At 41.0% G+C, this 18,602-nt stretch overlaps 1 protein-coding gene across 4 annotated transcripts in view; it reads left to right on the forward strand.

Moving 5' to 3' along the window:
* The window catches only part of l3mbtl3 (L3MBTL histone methyl-lysine binding protein 3), a 40,436-nt gene extending 25,664 nt beyond the window's left edge, over positions 1-14,772 (forward strand). For 2 of the 4 annotated variants that reach the window (XM_046298287.1, XM_046298286.1), the window contains exons 20-22: positions 883-1,043; positions 1,146-1,208; positions 13,347-14,772. In XM_046298287.1, coding sequence (XP_046154243.1) covers positions 883-1,043; positions 1,146-1,208; positions 13,347-13,490 — 368 coding nt within the window. In that variant the 3' untranslated portion in view covers positions 13,491-14,772. The remainder of the gene's footprint in view (positions 1-882; positions 1,044-1,145; positions 1,209-13,346) is intronic. The other 2 variants (XR_006831771.1, XM_046298288.1) reach the window with 2 other exon arrangements.
* Positions 14,773-18,602: the final 3,830 nt, after the last annotated feature.

The following is an 18,602-nucleotide window of genomic DNA, read 5'->3' on the forward strand; positions in this document are numbered from 1 at the left end:
GCTTCTAAAGCCATGATCATTTTTTTGGAATTTTCCAAGCTGTTTTAAAGGCACAGTCAAGTTAGTGTATATAAACGTCTGACCCACTGGAATTGCGATACAGTGAAATAATCTGTCTGTAAACAAATAAATCTGTCTGGAAAAATGACTTGTGTCACGCACAAAGTAGATGTCCTTACCAACTTGCCAAAACTATAGTTTGTTAACAAGAAATTTGTGCAGTGGTTGAAAAACAAGTTTTAATGACTCCAACCTAAGTGTATGTAAACTTTCGACTTCAACTGTGTGCGTGTGCGTGTGTGTCACCTCATTAAATTTGTCCTAATGAATTATGACCCATGAGTCTGTGACTGTGACCCTTGCTACCTCTCCAATTGGTCCATACTGTAATTGCTTCCCTCTCTTGCTACAGTAGATTAGTTCCTACATAAAGGAGGGGTTGGGTTAAAAGCGGAAGTCAAATTTTGGTTGGACCTTGTGTGCAATTAACCAATGAGGTGATCATAATGTGAATTTCTCTAGAATTGTTCCTCCCCAGGCAATATTTATCTTTGTGTTTCATCAAAACCTTAGAATGACTCTCAAAACACCACAATTGTCCGCTTCACTTGAATTGTCAATTTTAGGAGATAAACGTTGGAAGATGCTCAAAGCTGGGTTTATGACTGGATAAAGAAACAGGCAGCTTCCCAATATGGTTAGGAGTGAGCAGCAAGCATCTGCATTCTGTTTCTTCTAAACTTTCCAAAGACTTCCATCAGATCCCTTTAGTATCGAGCTGTTCATCTTCAGGTGATCACAGCAACAAATTCCTTGCTTTTCCAAATTTAAGTGAATTAATTTGAGGATTTTTGTATGTTTATTTCCTTCCCTTCCCTAAAGTAGAGCTGACACTACAGCAAGCCCTTCACCAGTCAGTGTTCATGCCATGCACCTCGCCATCCCCCAACAGCTCTCCTTTCTGCTGGGACCAGCACAGCAAGCTACTTCCCACTGTGGCTGGCATCACTTCAAGCAAAGTGGCTTCATGGACAGTGGAGGAGGTAATGGATGATTTGCATTGTCACTACAATGTTGCTTGCTGTGCAATGACTGTGCTGTTCATTTGGATAACTACACTAAGCATGATGTCCAATGTGTTACAGGTGATTGAGTTCATTCAAGGTCTTCCAGGCTGTAGGGAACACGTGCACACTTTCAGAGACGAGGTACAGTTTCAGTACAGAACGTGAATGAAAGTTGAATGAAAGTTTACAACATAAGTGCACAGATTGCGAGAAATTTGAGTAATCAAGGTGACAGACAAGCTACATTTGCTAGCTAAGTGAGTGAAAGTGAAAGAAATACAACAAAATATAAGTCTCTCCTTTTTCCATTTTTTAAAGAAATTAATTTGTTAAACAATTGTTTTCTCACTCTGAGACAATTTTCTCACCACATTTTATGCACTGCAGTGCTAGCTAGCTTTAGCTTATGCTTTCAATACTAGATTAATTCTCTGATCCTTTGATTGGGTGGGCATCTTCAAAAAGATCTACAGCTGCACCATCGTTCGCATCCTGACCTGGTATGCCAACTGCTCAGCATCTGACCGTAAGGCGCTACAGCCAAGCTTCCTGCCATCCAGGACCTACAGTGAGCACCATAATTCATTGGACAGTGACCATTTTCTAAATATTTTGGTTCTGTACTCAAGTACATTGAGTTTGAAAGGATACAATGAGGGTGAAGTGCAGACTGTCAGCTTTAATTTGAGGGTACTTTCATACATATCGGATGAACCGTTGTACATGGTCCCCCCATTTTCACACATTAAAAAACATTGGACAGTTTATCATAATGTAGAATAAAGTAGAATAAAGTCAAATAAAGTAATCAATCAATAAATAGGCCATAGTAGCGGAGTAATTACAATTGAGAAAATGAACACTGGAGTGATAGATGAGCAGATGATGATGTGCAAGTATAAATACTGGTGTACAAAAGAGCAGAAAAGTAAATAAAAACAATATGGGGATGAGGTTGGTAGATTGGGTAGGCTATTTACAGATGGGCTATGTACAGCTGCAGCGATCGGTTAGCTGCTCAGATAGCTGATGTTTAAAGTTAGTGAGGGAAATATAAGTCTCCAGCTTTAGCTATTTCTTTTGCAATTCATTTCAGTCATTGCCATCAGAGAATTGGAAGGAAAGGCAGCCAAAGGAGGTGTTGGCTTTGGGGATGACCAGTGAGATATACCTTCTGGAGCGTGTGCTACGGGTTGGTGTTGTTATCGTGACTTGGTAGAGCTGAGATAAGGCGGAGCTTTATCTAGCATAGACTTATAGATGACCTGGAGCCAGTGGATCTAGCAACGAATATGAAGCGAGGGCCAGCCTACTAGAGCATACAGGTCGCAGTAGTGGGTGGTATAAGGGGCTTTGGTGACAAAACGGATGGCACTGTGATAGACTGCATCCAGTTTGCTGAGTAGAGTATTGGAAGCTATTTTGTAAATGATATCACCGAAGTCGGGGATTGGTAGAATAGTCAGTTTTACGAGGGTATGTTTGGCAGCGTGCGTGAAGGAGGCTTTGTTGTGAAATAGGAAGCTGATTCTAGATTTAATTTTGGATTGGAGATGTTTAATATGAGTCTGGAAGGAGAGTTTACAGTCTAGCCAGACACCTAGGTATTTGTAGTTGTCCACGTATTCTAAGTCAAAACCGTCCAGAGTAGTGGTGCTATTCGGGCGGGCGGGTGCAGGCAGTGAACGGTTGAAAAGCATTCATTTGTTTTTACTATCATTTAAGAGCAATTGGAGCAAAATAGAAGGAGAGTTGTATGGCATTGAAGCCCGTCTGGAGGTTAGTTAACTCAGTGTCCAAAGAAAGGCCAGAGTATATGGTGTCGTCTGCGTAGAGGTGGATCAGAGAGTCACCAGCAGCAAGAGCGACATCGTTGATATATACAGAGAAAAGAGTCGGCCGGGAATTGAACCCCATAGAGACTGCCAGAGGTCTGCACAACAGGCCCTCCGATTTGACACACTGAACTCTTGAGAAGTAGTTGGTGAACCAGGCGAGGCAGTAATTTGAGAAGCCAAGGCTGTTGAGTCTGCTGAATACGGTGATTGACAGAGTCGAAAGCCTTGGCCAGGTCGATGAAGACGGCTGCACAGTACTGTCTTTTATCGATTGCGGTTATGATATCGTTTAGTACCTTGAGCGTGGCTGAGGTGCACTCGTGACCAGCTCGGAAACCGGAATGCACAATGGAGAAGGTACGGTGGGATTCAAAATGGTCAGTGATCTGTTTATTAACTTGGCTTTCGAAGACTTTAGAAAGGCAGGACAGGATGGATATAAGTCTATAACAGTTTTGGTCTAGAGTGTCACCCCCTTTGAAGAGGGGGATGACCGCGGCAGCTTTCCAATATTTAGGGATCTCGGACAATATGAAAGAGAGGTTGAACAGACTGGTAATAGGGGTTACAACAATGGTGGCGGATAATTTTAGAAAGAGAGGGTCCAGATTGTCTAGCCCAGCTGATTTGTACAGGTCCAGGTTTTGCAGCTCTTTCAGAACATCTGCTATCTGCATTTGGGTGAAGGAGAAGCTGGGGAGACTTGGGCAAGTAGCTGCGGGGGGTGCGGAGCTGTTGGCCGGGTTGGCGTAGCCAGGAGGAAGGCATGGCCAGCCGTAGAGAAGTGCTTATTGAAATTCTCGATTATCATAGATTTATCGGTGGGGACAGTGTTACCTATCCTCAGTGCAGTGGGCAGCTGGGAGGAGGAGGTGCTCTTATTCTCCATGGACTTTACAGTGTCCCAAAACTTTTTGGAGTTAGAGCTACAAGATGCAAATTTCTGTTTGGAAAAGCTTCTCTTTGCTTATATTGGTTCCTGACTTCCCTGAAAAGTTGCATATCGCGGGGACTATTCGATGCTAGTGCAGTCCGCCACAGGATGTTTTTGTGCTGGTCGAGGGCAGTCAGGTCTGGAGTGAACCAAGGGCTATATATGTTCTTAGTTCTACATTTTATGAACGGGCATGCTTATTTAAGATGGTGAGGAAATTACTTTTAAAGAACGACCAGGCATCCTCGACTGACGGGATGAGGTTAATATCCTTCCAGGATACCCGGGCCAGGTCGATTAGAAAGGCCTGCCCGCAGAAGTGATATAGGGAGCGTTTGACAGTGATGAGGGGTGGTCGTTTGACCGTGGACCCATAGCGGATGCAGGTAATGAGGCAGTGATCGCTGAGATCCTGATTGAAAACATCAGAGATGTATTTAGAGGGCAAGTTGGTCAGGATAATATCTATGTGGGTGCCCATGTTTACGGATTTAGTGTTATACCTGGTGGGTTCCTTGATCATTTGTGTGAGATTGAGGGCATCTAGCTTAGATTGTAGGATTGCTTGGGTGTTAAGCATATCCCAGTTTAGGTCACCTAACAGAACGAACTCTGAAGATAGATGGGGGGCAATCAATTCACATAGGGTGTCCAGGGCACAGCTGGGAGCTGAGGGGGGGTCTATGACAGGCGGCAACAGTGAGAGACTTATTTCTGGAGAGATTAATTTTTAAAATTAGAAGCTCGAACTGTTTGGGCATAGACCTGGAAAGTATGACAGAACTTTGCAGGCTATGTCTGGAGTAGATTGCAACTCCTCCCCCTTTGGCAGTTCTATCTTGACGGAAAATGTTGTAGTTTGGTATGGAAATCTCAGAATTTTTGGTGGCCTTCCTAAACCAGGATTCAGACACCACAAGGACATCAGGGTTGGCGGAGTGTGCTAAAGCAGTGAGTAAAACAAACTTAGGGAGGATGCTTCTGATGTTAACATGCATGAAACCAAGGCTTTTTCGGTTACAGAAGTCAACAAATGAGAGTGCCTGGGGACACGCAGGGCCTGGGTTAACCTCCACACCACCTGAGGAACAGAGGAGGAGTAGGATGAGGGTACGACTAAAGGCTATCAAAACTGGTTGTCTAGTGCGTTGGGGACAGAGAATAAAAGCGGCAGATTTTCTGGATGTGGTAGAATAGATTCAGGCCATAATGTACAGACAGGGGTATGGTGGGGTGCGGGTACAGTGGAGGTAAACCCAGGCACTGAGTGATGATAAGAGAGGTTGCATCTCTGGACCCGCTAGTTATGCTGGGTGAGGTCAGCACATGTATGGGAGATGGCCCTGCCCGCTCGACCCTATCCCCTCCTCTCTTCTCCAGACCATTTCCGGAGACCTTCTCCCTTACCTCACCTCGCTCATCAACTTATCCCTGACCGCTGGCTACGTCCCTTCCGTCTTCAAGAGAGCGAGAGTTGCACCCCTTCTGAAAAAACCTACACTCGATCCCTCCGATGTCAACAACTACAGACCAGTATCCCTTCTTTCTTTTCTCTCCAAAACTCTTGAACGTGCCGTCCTTGGTCAGCTCTCCCGCTATCTCTCTCAGAATGACCTTCTTGATCCAAATCAGTCAGGTTTCAAGACTAGTCATTCAACTGAGACTGCTCTTCTCTGTATCACGGAGGCGCTCCGCACCGCTAAAGCTAACTCTCTCTCCTCTGCTCTCATCCTTCTAGACCTATCGGCTGCCTTCGATACTGTGAACCATCAGATCCTCCTCTCCACCCTCTCCGAGTTGGGCATCTCCGGCGCGGCCCACGCTTGGATTGCGTCCTACCTGACAGGTCGCTCCTACCAGGTGGCGTGGCGAGAATCTGTCTCCTCACCACGCGCTCTCACCACTGGTGTCCCCCAGGGCTCTGTTCTAGGCCCTCTCCTATTCTCGCTATACACCAAGTCACTTGGCTCTGTCATAACCTCACATGGTCTCTCCTATCATTGCTATGCAGACGACACACAATTAATCTTCTCCTTCCCCCTTCTGATGACCAGGTGGCGAACCGCATCTCTGCATGTCTGGCAGACATATCAGTGTGGATGACGGATCACCACCTCAAGCTGAACTTCGGCAAGACGGAGCTGCTCTTCCTCCCGGGGAAGGACTGCCCGTTCCATGATCTCGCCATCACGGTTGACAACTCCATTGTGTCCTCCTCCCAGAGCGCTAAGAACCTTGGCGTGATCCTGGACAACAAACTGTCGTTCTCAACTAACATCAAGGCGGTGGCCCGTTCCTGTAGGTTCATGCTCTACAACATCCGCAGAGTACGACCCTGCCTCACACAGGAAGCGGCGCAGGTCCTAATCCAGGCACTTGTCATCTCCCGTCTGGATTACTGCAACTCGCTGTTGGCTGGGCTCCCTGCCTGTGCCATTAAACCCCTACAACTCATCCAGAACGCCGCAGCCCGTCTAGTGTTCAACCTTCCCAAGTTCTCTCACGTCACCCCGCTCCTCCGCTCTCTCCACTGGCTTCCAGTTGAAGCTCGCATCCGCTACAAGACCATGGTGCTTGCCTACGGAGCTGTGAGGGGAACGGCACCTCAGTACCTCCAGGCTCTGATCAGGCCCTACACCCAAATAAGGGCACTGCGTTCATCCACCTCTGGCCTGCTCGCCTCCCTACCACTGAGGAAGTACAGTTCCCGCTCAGCTCAGTCAAAACTGTTCGCTGCTCTGGCTCCCAATGGTGGAACAAACTCCCTCACGACGCCAGGACAGCGGAGTCAATCACCACCTTCCGGAGACACCTGAAACCCCACCTCTTTAAGGAATACCTAGGATAGGATAAAGTAATCCTTCTCACCCCCCTTAAAATATTTAGATGCACTATTGTAAAGTGGTCATAATATAATCGAGACAATAGATCTAGCTGGTCTGTCATAATATAATCGAGACAGTAGATCTACCTGGTCTGTCATAATATAATAGAGACAGTAGATCTAGCTGTCTGTCATAATATAATAGAGTGGGTGGATATAGCTGCTCTGTCATAATACAATAGAGAGTGTAGATATAGCTGGTCTGTCATAATATAATAGAGACAGTAGATCTAGCAGGTCTGTCATAATATAATAGAGTGGGTGGATATAGCTGGTCTGTCATAATATAATAGAGTGGGTGGATATAGCTGGTCTGTCATAATATAATAGAGACAGTAGATCTAGCTGGTCTGTCATAATATAATAGAGACAGTAGATCTAGCAGGTCTGTCATAATATAATAGAGTGGGTGGATATAGCTGGTCTGTCATAATATAATAGAGTGGGTGGATATAGCTGGTCTGTCATAATATAATAGAGACAGTAGATCTAGCTGGTCTGTCATAATATAATAGAGACAGTAGATCTAGCTGGTCTGTCATAATATAATAGAGAGTGTAGATATAGCTGGTCTGTCATAATATAATAGAGACAGTAGATCTAGCTGGTCTGTCATAATATAATAGAGACAGTAGATCTAGCTGGTCTGTCATAATATAATAGAGACAGTAGATCTAGCTGGTCTGTCATAATATAATAGAGTGGGTGGATATAGCTGGTCTGTCATAATACAATAGAGACCATTGATCTAGCTGGTCTGTCATAATATAATAGAGACTTAGAGACAGTAGATCTAGCTGGTCTGTCATAATATAATAGAGACAGTAGATCTAGCTGGTCTGTCATAATATAATAGAGACTTAGAGACAGTAGATCTAGCTGGTCTGTCATAATATAATAGAGACAGTAGATCTAGCTGGTCTGTCATAATATAATCGAGACAGTAGATCTAGCTGGTCTGTCATAATATAATAGAGTAGCTGGTCTGACATATAGATCTAGCTGGTCTGTCATAATATAATAGAGACAGTAGATCTAGCTGGTCTGTCATAATATAATAGAGACAGTAGATCTAGCTGGTCTGTCATAATATAATAGAGACAGTAGATCTAGCTGGTCTGTCATAATATAATAGAGACAGTAGATCTAGCTGGTCTGTCATAATATAATAGAGACAGTAGATCTAGCTGGTCTGTCATAATATAATAGAGACAGTAGATATAGCTGGTCTGTCATAATATAATAGAGACAGTAGATCTAGCTGGTCTGTCATAATATAATAATAGCTGGTCTGTCATAATATAATAGAGACAGTAGATCTAGCTGGTCTGTCATAATATAATAGAGACAGTAGATCTAGCTGGTCTGTCATAATGTAATAGAGTGGGTGGATATAGCTGGTCTGTCATAATGTAATAGAGTGGGTGCATATAGCTGGTCTGTCATAATATAATCGAGACAGTAGATAGCTGGTCTGTCATAATATAATAGAGACAGTAGATCTAGCTGGTCTGTCATAATATAATAGAAGCTGGTCTGTCATAATATAATAGAGACAGTAGATCTAGCTGGTCTGTCATAATATATAATAGAGACAGTAGCTGGTCTGTCATAATATAATAGAGACAGTGGATATAGCTGGTCTGTCATAATATAATAGAGTGGGTAGATATAGCTGGTCTGTCATAATATAATAGAGACAGTAGATCTAGTCTGTCTGGTCTGTCATAATATAATAGAGTGGGTAGATATAGCTGGTCTGTCATAATATAATATAGATCTAGCTGGTCTGTCATAATATAATATAGCTGGTCTGTCATAATATAATAGAGACAGTAGATCTAGCTGGTCTGTCATAATATAATAGAGTGGGTGGATATAGCTGGTCTGTCATAATATAATAGAGACAGTAGATCTAGCTGGTCTGTCATAATATAATAGAGACAGTAGATCTAGCTGGTCTGTCATAATATAATAGAGTGGGTAGATATAGCTGGTCTGTCATAATACAATAGATAGAGCAGTAGATCTAGCTGGTCTGTCATAATATAATAGAGCTGGTCTGATAATAGAGACAGTAGATCTAGCTGGTCTGTCATAATATAATAGAGACAGTAGATCTAGCTGGTCTGTCATAATATAATAGAGACAGTAGATCTAGCTGGTCTGTCATAATATAATAGAGTGGGTAGATCTAGCTGGTCTGTCATAATATAATAGAGACAGTAGATCTAGCTGGTCTGTCATAATATAATAGAGAGTGGATCTAGCTGGATATAGCTGGTCTGTCATAATATAATAGAGTAGATCTAGCTGGTCTGTCATAATATAATAGAGACAGTAGATCTAGCTGGTCTGTCATAATATAATAGAGACAGTAGATCTAGCTGGTCTGTCATAATATAATAGAGACAGTGGATATAGCTGGTCTGTCATAATATAATAATAGAGACAGTAGATCTAGCTGGTCTGTCATAATATAATAGAGACAGTGATCTAGTGGTCTGTCATAATATAATAGAGTGAGTGGATATAGCTGTCTGTCATAATATAATAGAGTGGGTGGATATAGCTGGTCTGTCATAATATAATAGAGACAGTAGATCTAGCTGGTCTGTCATAATATAATAGAGACAGTAGATCTAGCTGGTCTGTCATAATATAATAGAGACAGTAGATATAGCTGGTCTGTCATAATATAATAGAGACAGTAGATATAGCTGGTCTGTCATAATATAGAGATATAGATAGATACAGTAGATCTAGCTGGTCTGTCATAATATAATAGAGACAGTAGATCTAGCTGGTCTGTCATAATATAATAGAGTGGGTAGATATAGCTGGTCTGTCATAATATAATAGAGTGGGTGGATATAGCTGGTCTGTCATAATATAATAGAGACCATTGATCTAGCTGGTCTGTCATAATAATAATAGATCTAGCTGGTCTGTCATAATATAATAGAGACAGTAGATCTAGCTGGTCTGTCATAATATAATAGCTGGTCTGTCATAGATCTAGCTGGTCTGTCATAATATAATAGAGACATTAGAGACAGTAGATCTAGCTGGTCTGTCATAATATAATAGAGACAGTAGATCTAGCTGGTCTGTCATAATATAATCGAGACAGTAGATCTAGCTGGTCTGTCATAATATAATAGAGTGGGTGCATATAGCTGGTCTGTCATAATATAATCGAGACAGTAGATCTAGCTGGTCTGTCATAATATAATAGAGACAGTAGATCTAGCTGGTCTGTCATAATATAATAGAGACAGTAGATCTAGCTGGTCTGTCATAATATAATAGAGATCTAGCTGGTCTGTCATAATATAATAGAGACAGTAGATCTAGCTGGTCTGTCATAATATAATAGAGACAGTAGATCTAGCTGGTCTGTCATAATATAATAGAGACAGTAGATATAGCTGGTCTGTCATAATATAATAGAGACAGTAGATCTAGCTGGTCTGTCATAATATAATAGAGACAGTAGATCTAGCTGGTCTGTCATAATATAATAGAGTCAGTAGATCTAGCTGGTCTGTCATAATATAATAGAGTGGGTGGATATAGCTGGTCTGTCATAATATAATAGAGTGGGTGGATATAGCTGGTCTGTCATAATATAATAGAGACAGTAGATCTAGCTGGTCTGTCATAATATAATAGAGACTTAGAGACAGTAGATATAGCTGGTCTGTCATAATATAATAGAGACAGTAGATCTAGCTGGTCTGTCATAATATAATAGAGTGGGTGGATATAGCTGGTCTGTCATAATATAATAGAGACAGTAGATATAGCTGGTCTGTCATAATATAATAGAGACAGTAGATCTAGCTGGTCTGTCATAATATAATAGAGTGGGTAGATATAGCTGGTCTGTCATAATATAATAGAGTGGTGTAGATATAGCTGGTCTGTCATAATATAATAGAGACAGTAGATCTAGCAGGTCTGTCATAATATAATAGAGACAGTAGATCTAGCAGGTCTGTCATAATATAATAGAGTGGGTAGATATAGCTGGTCTGTCATAATGTAATAGAGTGGGTGGATATAGCTTGTCTGTCATAATACAATAGAGACCATTGATCTAGCTGGTCTGTCATAATATAATAGAGAGTTAGAGACAGTAGATCTAGCTGGTCTGTCATAATATAATAGAGACAGTAGATCTAGCTGGTCTGTCATAATATAAAAGAGACCTTCTGTAGCTCAGTTGGTAGAGCATGGCGCTTGTAACGCCAGGGTAGTGGGTTCGATCCCCGGGACCACCCATACGTAGAATGTATGCACACATGACTGTAAGTCGCTTTGGATAAAAGCGTCTGCTAAATGGCATATATTATTATTATTATTATATATATAGATGGGACAAAGGAGGTATCTGAGGCATGTTGAGTGGGACTAGGGTCTCCACAGTAAACTAAAACAACGCTAACTATCCTAAACAACCGTATACAAGGCATATTGACATTTGAGAGAGACATAAAGCGAGGCATAGCTAAGACAACAACGGGTAAGACAACAACAGCTATTCAGCTAAGACATCAACAACAGGTAAAATGGCGATGAATGGGCAGAGAGGGTTGGTTAACTACACATAGGGCCTGAGTTCGAGGCTGGGGCCGACAGGTAAACACAAAAATAAACAAAATTAAGTACCGTGATTAATGAACAGTCCAGCAGGCATCAGCTATGTAGCCAAGTGATCATAGGGTCCAGTGAACTGCAATAGATGGAACAGGGAAGCCGCAGGGTAGTCGTTACTATTATTTAGACTTTCTCTGAACTGAAGGCCATTAGGCCAATTTAAAGCTATCCCTAGACATTTGAAATATCTTCATGCCTAGAAGAGCCTCCATGCTTCCGTAATAACGGTCAATTGTGAATGAGGGAAAAAAATATAACAGAGGCAGTTTGGTAAAACTAATCCCATCCGAATCATCCACTGGAAAACGGACATGCTGGTGTAATAATTACATAACTGATGTTCTATATAAAATACTAGGCCCATGCAAATAGGGCTTATGGAAGGGGGTGAGAACCATGAGCCTCCTAGGTTTTGTATTGAATGTACCCAGAGGAGGAGGAAGGAAACTCGCTGTCCTCCGGCTACACCATGGTGCTACCCTACAGAGTGCTGTTGAGGCTACTGTGGGCTATAGTGTGTTTTAATCACTTATTTGGTAACATAAATGTATTTAGTATTGTTTTAAAAATGATTGACTTTTTTAATGTTTCACTATTAAATTTTTCTGAAATTCGCTGAGGAGGATGGTCCTCCCCTTCCTCCCTTGAGGAGCCTCCACTGACACGCACACTGGCTTCTGGGAAAAGGACTTCCCATTAATCTGTATGTTGTGGGATTATAAAGATCCCATTTTGGTTTCATCGGATGCATTACCTTCACATTATCTTTCATAATGGTGTGGTCTCATCTGAGTCTGCTTAAGAAGTTTTAAGTGCCTCTGCAAAACTCAACAATGGATGTCATTTTTAAATTGCAACTTTTATTAATGCAGTGTAGTAGAGGTGTAAGGGTTGTATAAGTTCAGTAGTTCAACTAACGGACCTTACAGATAAATGTTGGCATATTGATAATTGTTGTGTCCATGAACCTCTCTACTTGAGGCAGTGGGTCAATGGGGAAAATAATGAATATGCTGGCAGCTTGATTGACATTCATGAATGGAATCACTTTATAGAACTGTTAACGACTAAAGGATTACCCAGCTGTTCCAATGGCTAATAAAGGCAACTCAAGACATATTTCTCTGGAGCTAAATTGAGTGGTGGAAGCAGTAATACATAAGACATGCAGTGCTAGTCCCTGACTGACTGACTGATTGACTGACTGGGGACTGCAAACAGAGCAGCTGTCACTAGAAACAGCTGTCACACAGTCTGCTGGTGGACGCCTGATTCACTCTCATGGGTCCTCCATCATTTAATTCTCCCATCAAACCAGAGTATTTTCAGCTCCAGAAACAAAGACTTGGATTGGGGATAGGTATTCTTTGGTCATCTTTTCTACAAATGGGTGTATTGTATTAATCCTCAAATAATCTCTTAAAACTATTACTGATTGTATTGCTTTTGGGACGCAATGAAAACAATTGTTCACAAACAATTCTATAACTTAATTGTCCCCAGAGGTCTGTAATTTAAGGCAAAAAAAAGTGTACTTTGATTCGCCCACTCAATTAGGCCTATTTGGGTATTCTCTACAGATTATCCAAGTCATTAAACACAGGAAATTCTTCTCGTGGTTCTCGTGAATTTATGTTCATATTGTGCCATTCTGTCAGCGGTAACAGCGAGTGATTTTATGACAGGTTGTTAAAAGTAGAATATGACTCAACCTCTGAATAACACCCCCTCTAATGAGGCATGAACATTTGCATAACCCTCATGGTGGAGAATCCTTTAAAAAAACCTTGCTTTGAAGGGAATTATTTGAGCACCGCTATGTCTTAACTGCGTGCTATTGGATGTTGAATGTGAAACATATTCCTTCGGCAAAAATGGTCATTAGGAAAGTGCTTTGATGGTGCCCATTTTAAAATGTGAGACTTCTCTAACTCTTCCCTCCCTCCCATGTTCTTGTCCAGCAAATAGATGGCGAGGCCTTCTTGCTGTTGACCCAGGTTGACTTGGTGAGGATCATGAGCATCAAGCTGGGTCCAGCCATTAAGATCTACAACTCCATCTTGATGTTCAAGACGGCGGAGGAATCGGCATGTAATGAGCTCTGACGACGATGGGAGGCTACTATTTTTTTCTTTTTTCTCCCCTTAGGAGGTCTACAGACAAAGATGTGAAGCACAAAGAACCGTCCTTCCCAGCGGATGCATCTCATGCGAACCGAATTGCACAAGTTCTTCTTCTTCTTTTTTTTAAAGACAACCACATTGCATACTGAGAATCTCCAATAGGAATCTCCAATAGGATTGTCATTTTCATATTTTTTTTATATATTAGTGTTGGCGCGGTGCCACGAAGCTTTTCGATCTACTTAAAAACTGAAACTGGAAATACAGAGGACTATGAGTTTTTTTCACCCTTCAGATTTCCTTTAGTGCATCACAATCAAGCAACTTTTCATCATGTAGAAAGTGCCATCTTCACGGGGGGTCTCTGGTATTATAGAAGATGATTGGCTTTAGCTGTTCCAGTCTCTCTGGAATGCCGCCGTCATACAGGTCAGAGAAATGAATACATTCATGAGAAAGTAATCATGACTTTTGATCCTTGTCACTTCTGTCTGTCTGATGGGTTGGGGGTGCTGCAGGAGGTGGCTGTATATTTCAACCGAGAGGGGAAAGGGATTTTTATTCTCTCACCAAACCAACAGGGGCACCCTACTGTAATAATTCAACGCACCAGGCCCTGCATTTAATTTCCCCATGGTAAATGCACCCAACTCTTATGTTTTATGGATAGCAATACACAGTACCTGTATAAAGACCAACGTGGGTCATCTTGGTCTGGTTTCTTTCTCCTGTGTACTGTACAGTCACCTCATCAGTACTGCTCAGGCCCCCTGGAGCAGTGACACGTGTCTGTTTACAGTACTTTAATGTACCAAACCCAGGGAACCCAGGGGTTTGGTTGATTGAATCAAATATAAAACAAAAGGCTACCTATATGGACATGGGTGTTTCTTCACGTGGACAATTGTTCACTGTTCATTGTTGATTTATGTACTGCAATTTCAAGCCATTGTTAAATATAATTGAATAGGTACGTTGCTGATAATCTCAAATAGCATACTTAGTGTTCTTTAAATAACGTTGACTGTAAATGTGCTATTTCAATTTGCTTCGCCGACGCCTAAAGAGAACAAAATGCCGGTATATGTTTTGCTGTTATTTATTTATTTGAATCTCATACCGGTGGGTGAGACTGCTGTGTGCAGAATTATGCAAAATAATGTAAATGGGAAAAGAGCTTGCTATTTCTGGAGCTAATATAATGATGAAGCCTTTAATTCCACCTGTATTGATTCACAAATAAATACAACGAGAAGTACACTAAGGCGGCCTCTTGTGTTACTGTTAAGTTGACTTGTGTCCCAGGTGTTACCTCTGTCTCAAGTTCTCCTTCCAGGGTACACTAAAGCCACTTTGGCTTTGTTGAAGTGTTCAGTACAAGAATATTACTAATCTCACTAATCTCAAAGAATTTTCACATCCTGTCACAAAGTGCTATATTCTTCCTATTTGTCACCATGTCATATTTATTACCCTAAGAAGGGAAACATAACTCACTTGTTCTCGTTTCATGCAGTGAACCCTTTCGCATGGTTCAACACAATCTTTCATTTTCTATTATTCCATGTACAAATCATCTGACAACTGATGTTTGATCATTGTGTCAGTGCTCCATTCTTCTAAATCGCCTCCAACTAAGAATCTAAGCTGGAAAGTTTGTCAAGGGATCATTGTCTTTGCTGTGTTTTTGTCTTTCACAGGATTTCAGAATGGAAATGTATTATGTACTGCAAAACATAAAGATTTTCAACAGAATTTAGAAATAGGCAGTACCACAGATTCCTGATGTATCTATATGATTTGAACTTAATTCAATGTTTGGTGCGAAAGAAAGTGTTCAGTGCACACTCTATTATCGAATAGCCTTTTCCCATGGAGGACTCTAGATTAGGTTGGTTACTTACAGATGACTAGCTTCAGGGGGAATATTTCCTTTTACCCTAAAAAAGGCGGATAGCTGTAGAAAAACAGAATAAGAGTCAATTGCCTCCAATACCTCAGCAGCCAGAGCATGACAGTTGTTGGTATCTTCTGGAAATGTCAAGCTCATGCTGGTATATGCATCTATTTTTGCCTTGTAATGAATATTTATCATGACGTTGGGTGCTATTTTTCTCTCCAACAAAGGAGCAACTTATTTTTAGCTAACAAGCTCACAGACTTATGAGATTATGAATGCGTATGCACATGAATAAACAAACATACTGTAGCTAGGGCACAGTGCAGATTGAAGATAGACGAGGGCTATGTTCCAGATTGTTATTACACTGCTTGAATAATTCTACATGTGCCCTCAGACACAAAACAGTCCATGAACTTGGCTGATAATGAATTCAAATGTAAATTTATTACGTTTGGCCCTGACTGACATTTGGTAGAGAGGATCAGATGTGAAATGCAATTATGCTATTATTTCCGATTTCTGCTCCCAAGCAAAATTTCCTATGATTATTATGTTTCTAATGACAATGTAATCTCATGATTGCCTCTTTCAATTTTGAGTTGGAGTAGGGTGGCAGAGAGCCACCATCTTCTAGGCTTTTTTTTATTAGAAAATGAACTTCAGTGGAATATTGTTGTGACTGATAATGTTATCATTTAACAATGAATCCTGATTCATTATAATGGATAGTTCAACTGTCCATTGAAAATCTCACTTTTAAAAGTTCATATTCCGTTAACTTATACACAAATTATATTTTTGACTCATCCTATACTCATATTTCTGTCCTGCATAAATTATAGAAAAAAACACCTCAAACTTGTATCACAAATGCTGGCTATTTCCTCATAGAGGATGATATCCAATCAGCAGTCTACTCTCATGAATATTCTTTATGACCGGTATATGCCCACACTATCATTCGAAACATTAGAGTTATCCTTTTTAGATAAAACTATACTAAATATATGTACATGTCACATGTCAAATTACTACAATTTGTCTTATTACGTGTTCACCTACGTTATAAACATGAATTTGTAGGCTAGGTTGTAGCAGCCACATGATGGGTATAGTGCAAATTCGAATATCATGTTTGGAGGCTAAACCTATCGATGTTACATTGAGTTGGGAGAATGGAATATGAATGACAGTCATCCAATATGCTGCAATAGAAATAAGGCCAAGCTTATATAAAAAAATATTGTCCTCCCTTATCTCGAATGCCACTAACCGCCACCGGGGTACGCCCACACCATTTCAACACAGAAAATATGCTTTTTAACATACTTAATTAAAAAAAAATTGTAAGGAAAACTATTTCACTCATATTGTATTTCATTATTGGTCATATTTGATAGAAATTTGGAAACACTGGGCAGTTACTTTAATCATTCATGATCAACTTGTGTGCTGTACATTTTCTCACTTTTAGTGCTAGATTGGCAAGAAAAACTTAGTGTATACTTTAAAGACATTGGCATAGATTTTAAAGTCTGTTTCAAAAACAGCATCAGCTCATAGCCTACATTCTTAATAGTTTCCTACATGGGGCAATGACGCGCACAACATTGTAATTTCTAAAAACTGTGAGCTCCTCCTGGAATGTGAATGCCGTTGTGGGATTTCCTGTGGAGCACCCTGTGATCCAGCAGCTGGAGAAGCCCAATTATCCCACACACACACAGCTAATCCCCGGCCCTTCTCTCCCTCCTCCAGAAACACAGCAACTCTGGGAGACTTGGCCTTAAAGCTACAGGAAAAGAGGTCATATGCTCTCACACAGCAGACTGACAAAGCAAAAATGCATCAGCCATTATCTCTCTAATAGAGGAATGGTGTTGAGCCCAGCAGCAGTGTTTGATTAGCCAGGGAAAAGATCCTAACTTCAGTTTATTAATCCTCCATCACATGTGGAACATCCTCGTAATGTATGTCATGGTGGCATATGAGCAATATGCATATGACAAACCAATTTCACTGTCATTCCTGATTATTAGTAATACAGTGCAATCGGAAAGTATTCAAACCCCTTCCCTTTTTGCATATTAAATATTTTTTGGACCTCATCAATCTACACACAATAACCCATGATGTCAAAGTGAAATGTTTGCACATTTACTAAAAATAAAAAAACAGATACCTTATTTACATATGTATTCAGACCCTTTGCTATGAGACTCTAAATTGAGTTTAGGTGCATCTTGTTTCCATTGATCATCCTCGAGTTGTTTCTACAACTTGGTTGGAGTCTGCCTGTGGTAAATTCAATTGATTGGACATGATCTGAAAAAGCACATACTTACGATATAAGGTCCCACAATTGACGTCAGAACAATTGACTGTCCGTAGAGCTCCTAGACAGGATTGTTTTTGAGTCACAACATTTCTGCAGCATCGAAGGTACCTAAGAACCCAGTGGCTACGTCATCCTTAAATAGAAAAAGTTTGGAACCACCAAGACTCTTTCTAGAGCTGGCCACCCGACCAAACTGAAAAATCGGAGGAGAAAGGCCTTGGTCAGGGAGGTGACCAAGAACCCAATGGTCACTCTGACAGAGCTCCAGAACCTTCCAGAAGGACAATCATCTCTGCAGCATTCCACCGATCAGGCCTTTATGGTAGAGTGGCCAGACGGAAGCCACTCTCAGTAAAAGGCACATGACAGCCCACTTGGAGTTTGCCAAAAGGCACCTAAAGGACCCTCAGACTGTGAGAAACAGATTCTTTGGTCTGATGAAACCAAGATTGAACTGTAATCACTGCCATAGTTGCTTCAACAAAGAACAAAACAATCTAAAAACCTGGTTTTGCTTTGTCATTATAGCATATCGTGTGTAGATTGATGAGGGGAAATAACTATTCAATCCATTTTAGAATAAATCTGTAACGTAACAAAATGTGGAAAAGGTCAAGGGGTCTGAATACTTTCCAAATGCACTGTACATGCCACATAATGTTGCAGCTCATTTTACTGGAATATTGTGGAATGGATTGGAATGTTCTGCTTTGTGAAAACAGAGCTGTAACCCTTTTAAACCTGTTTGGGATAGGGGGCAGCATTTTCACGTTTGGATGAAGAGCTTGCCCAGAGTAAACTGCCTGCTACTCAGTCCCAGTTGCTAATATATGCATATTATTAGTAGATTTGG

This window comes from Oncorhynchus gorbuscha, linkage group LG14 (assembly GCF_021184085.1).
Source record: "Oncorhynchus gorbuscha isolate QuinsamMale2020 ecotype Even-year linkage group LG14, OgorEven_v1.0, whole genome shotgun sequence".
In the NCBI taxonomy this organism is placed as follows: domain Eukaryota; kingdom Metazoa; phylum Chordata; class Actinopteri; order Salmoniformes; family Salmonidae; genus Oncorhynchus; species Oncorhynchus gorbuscha.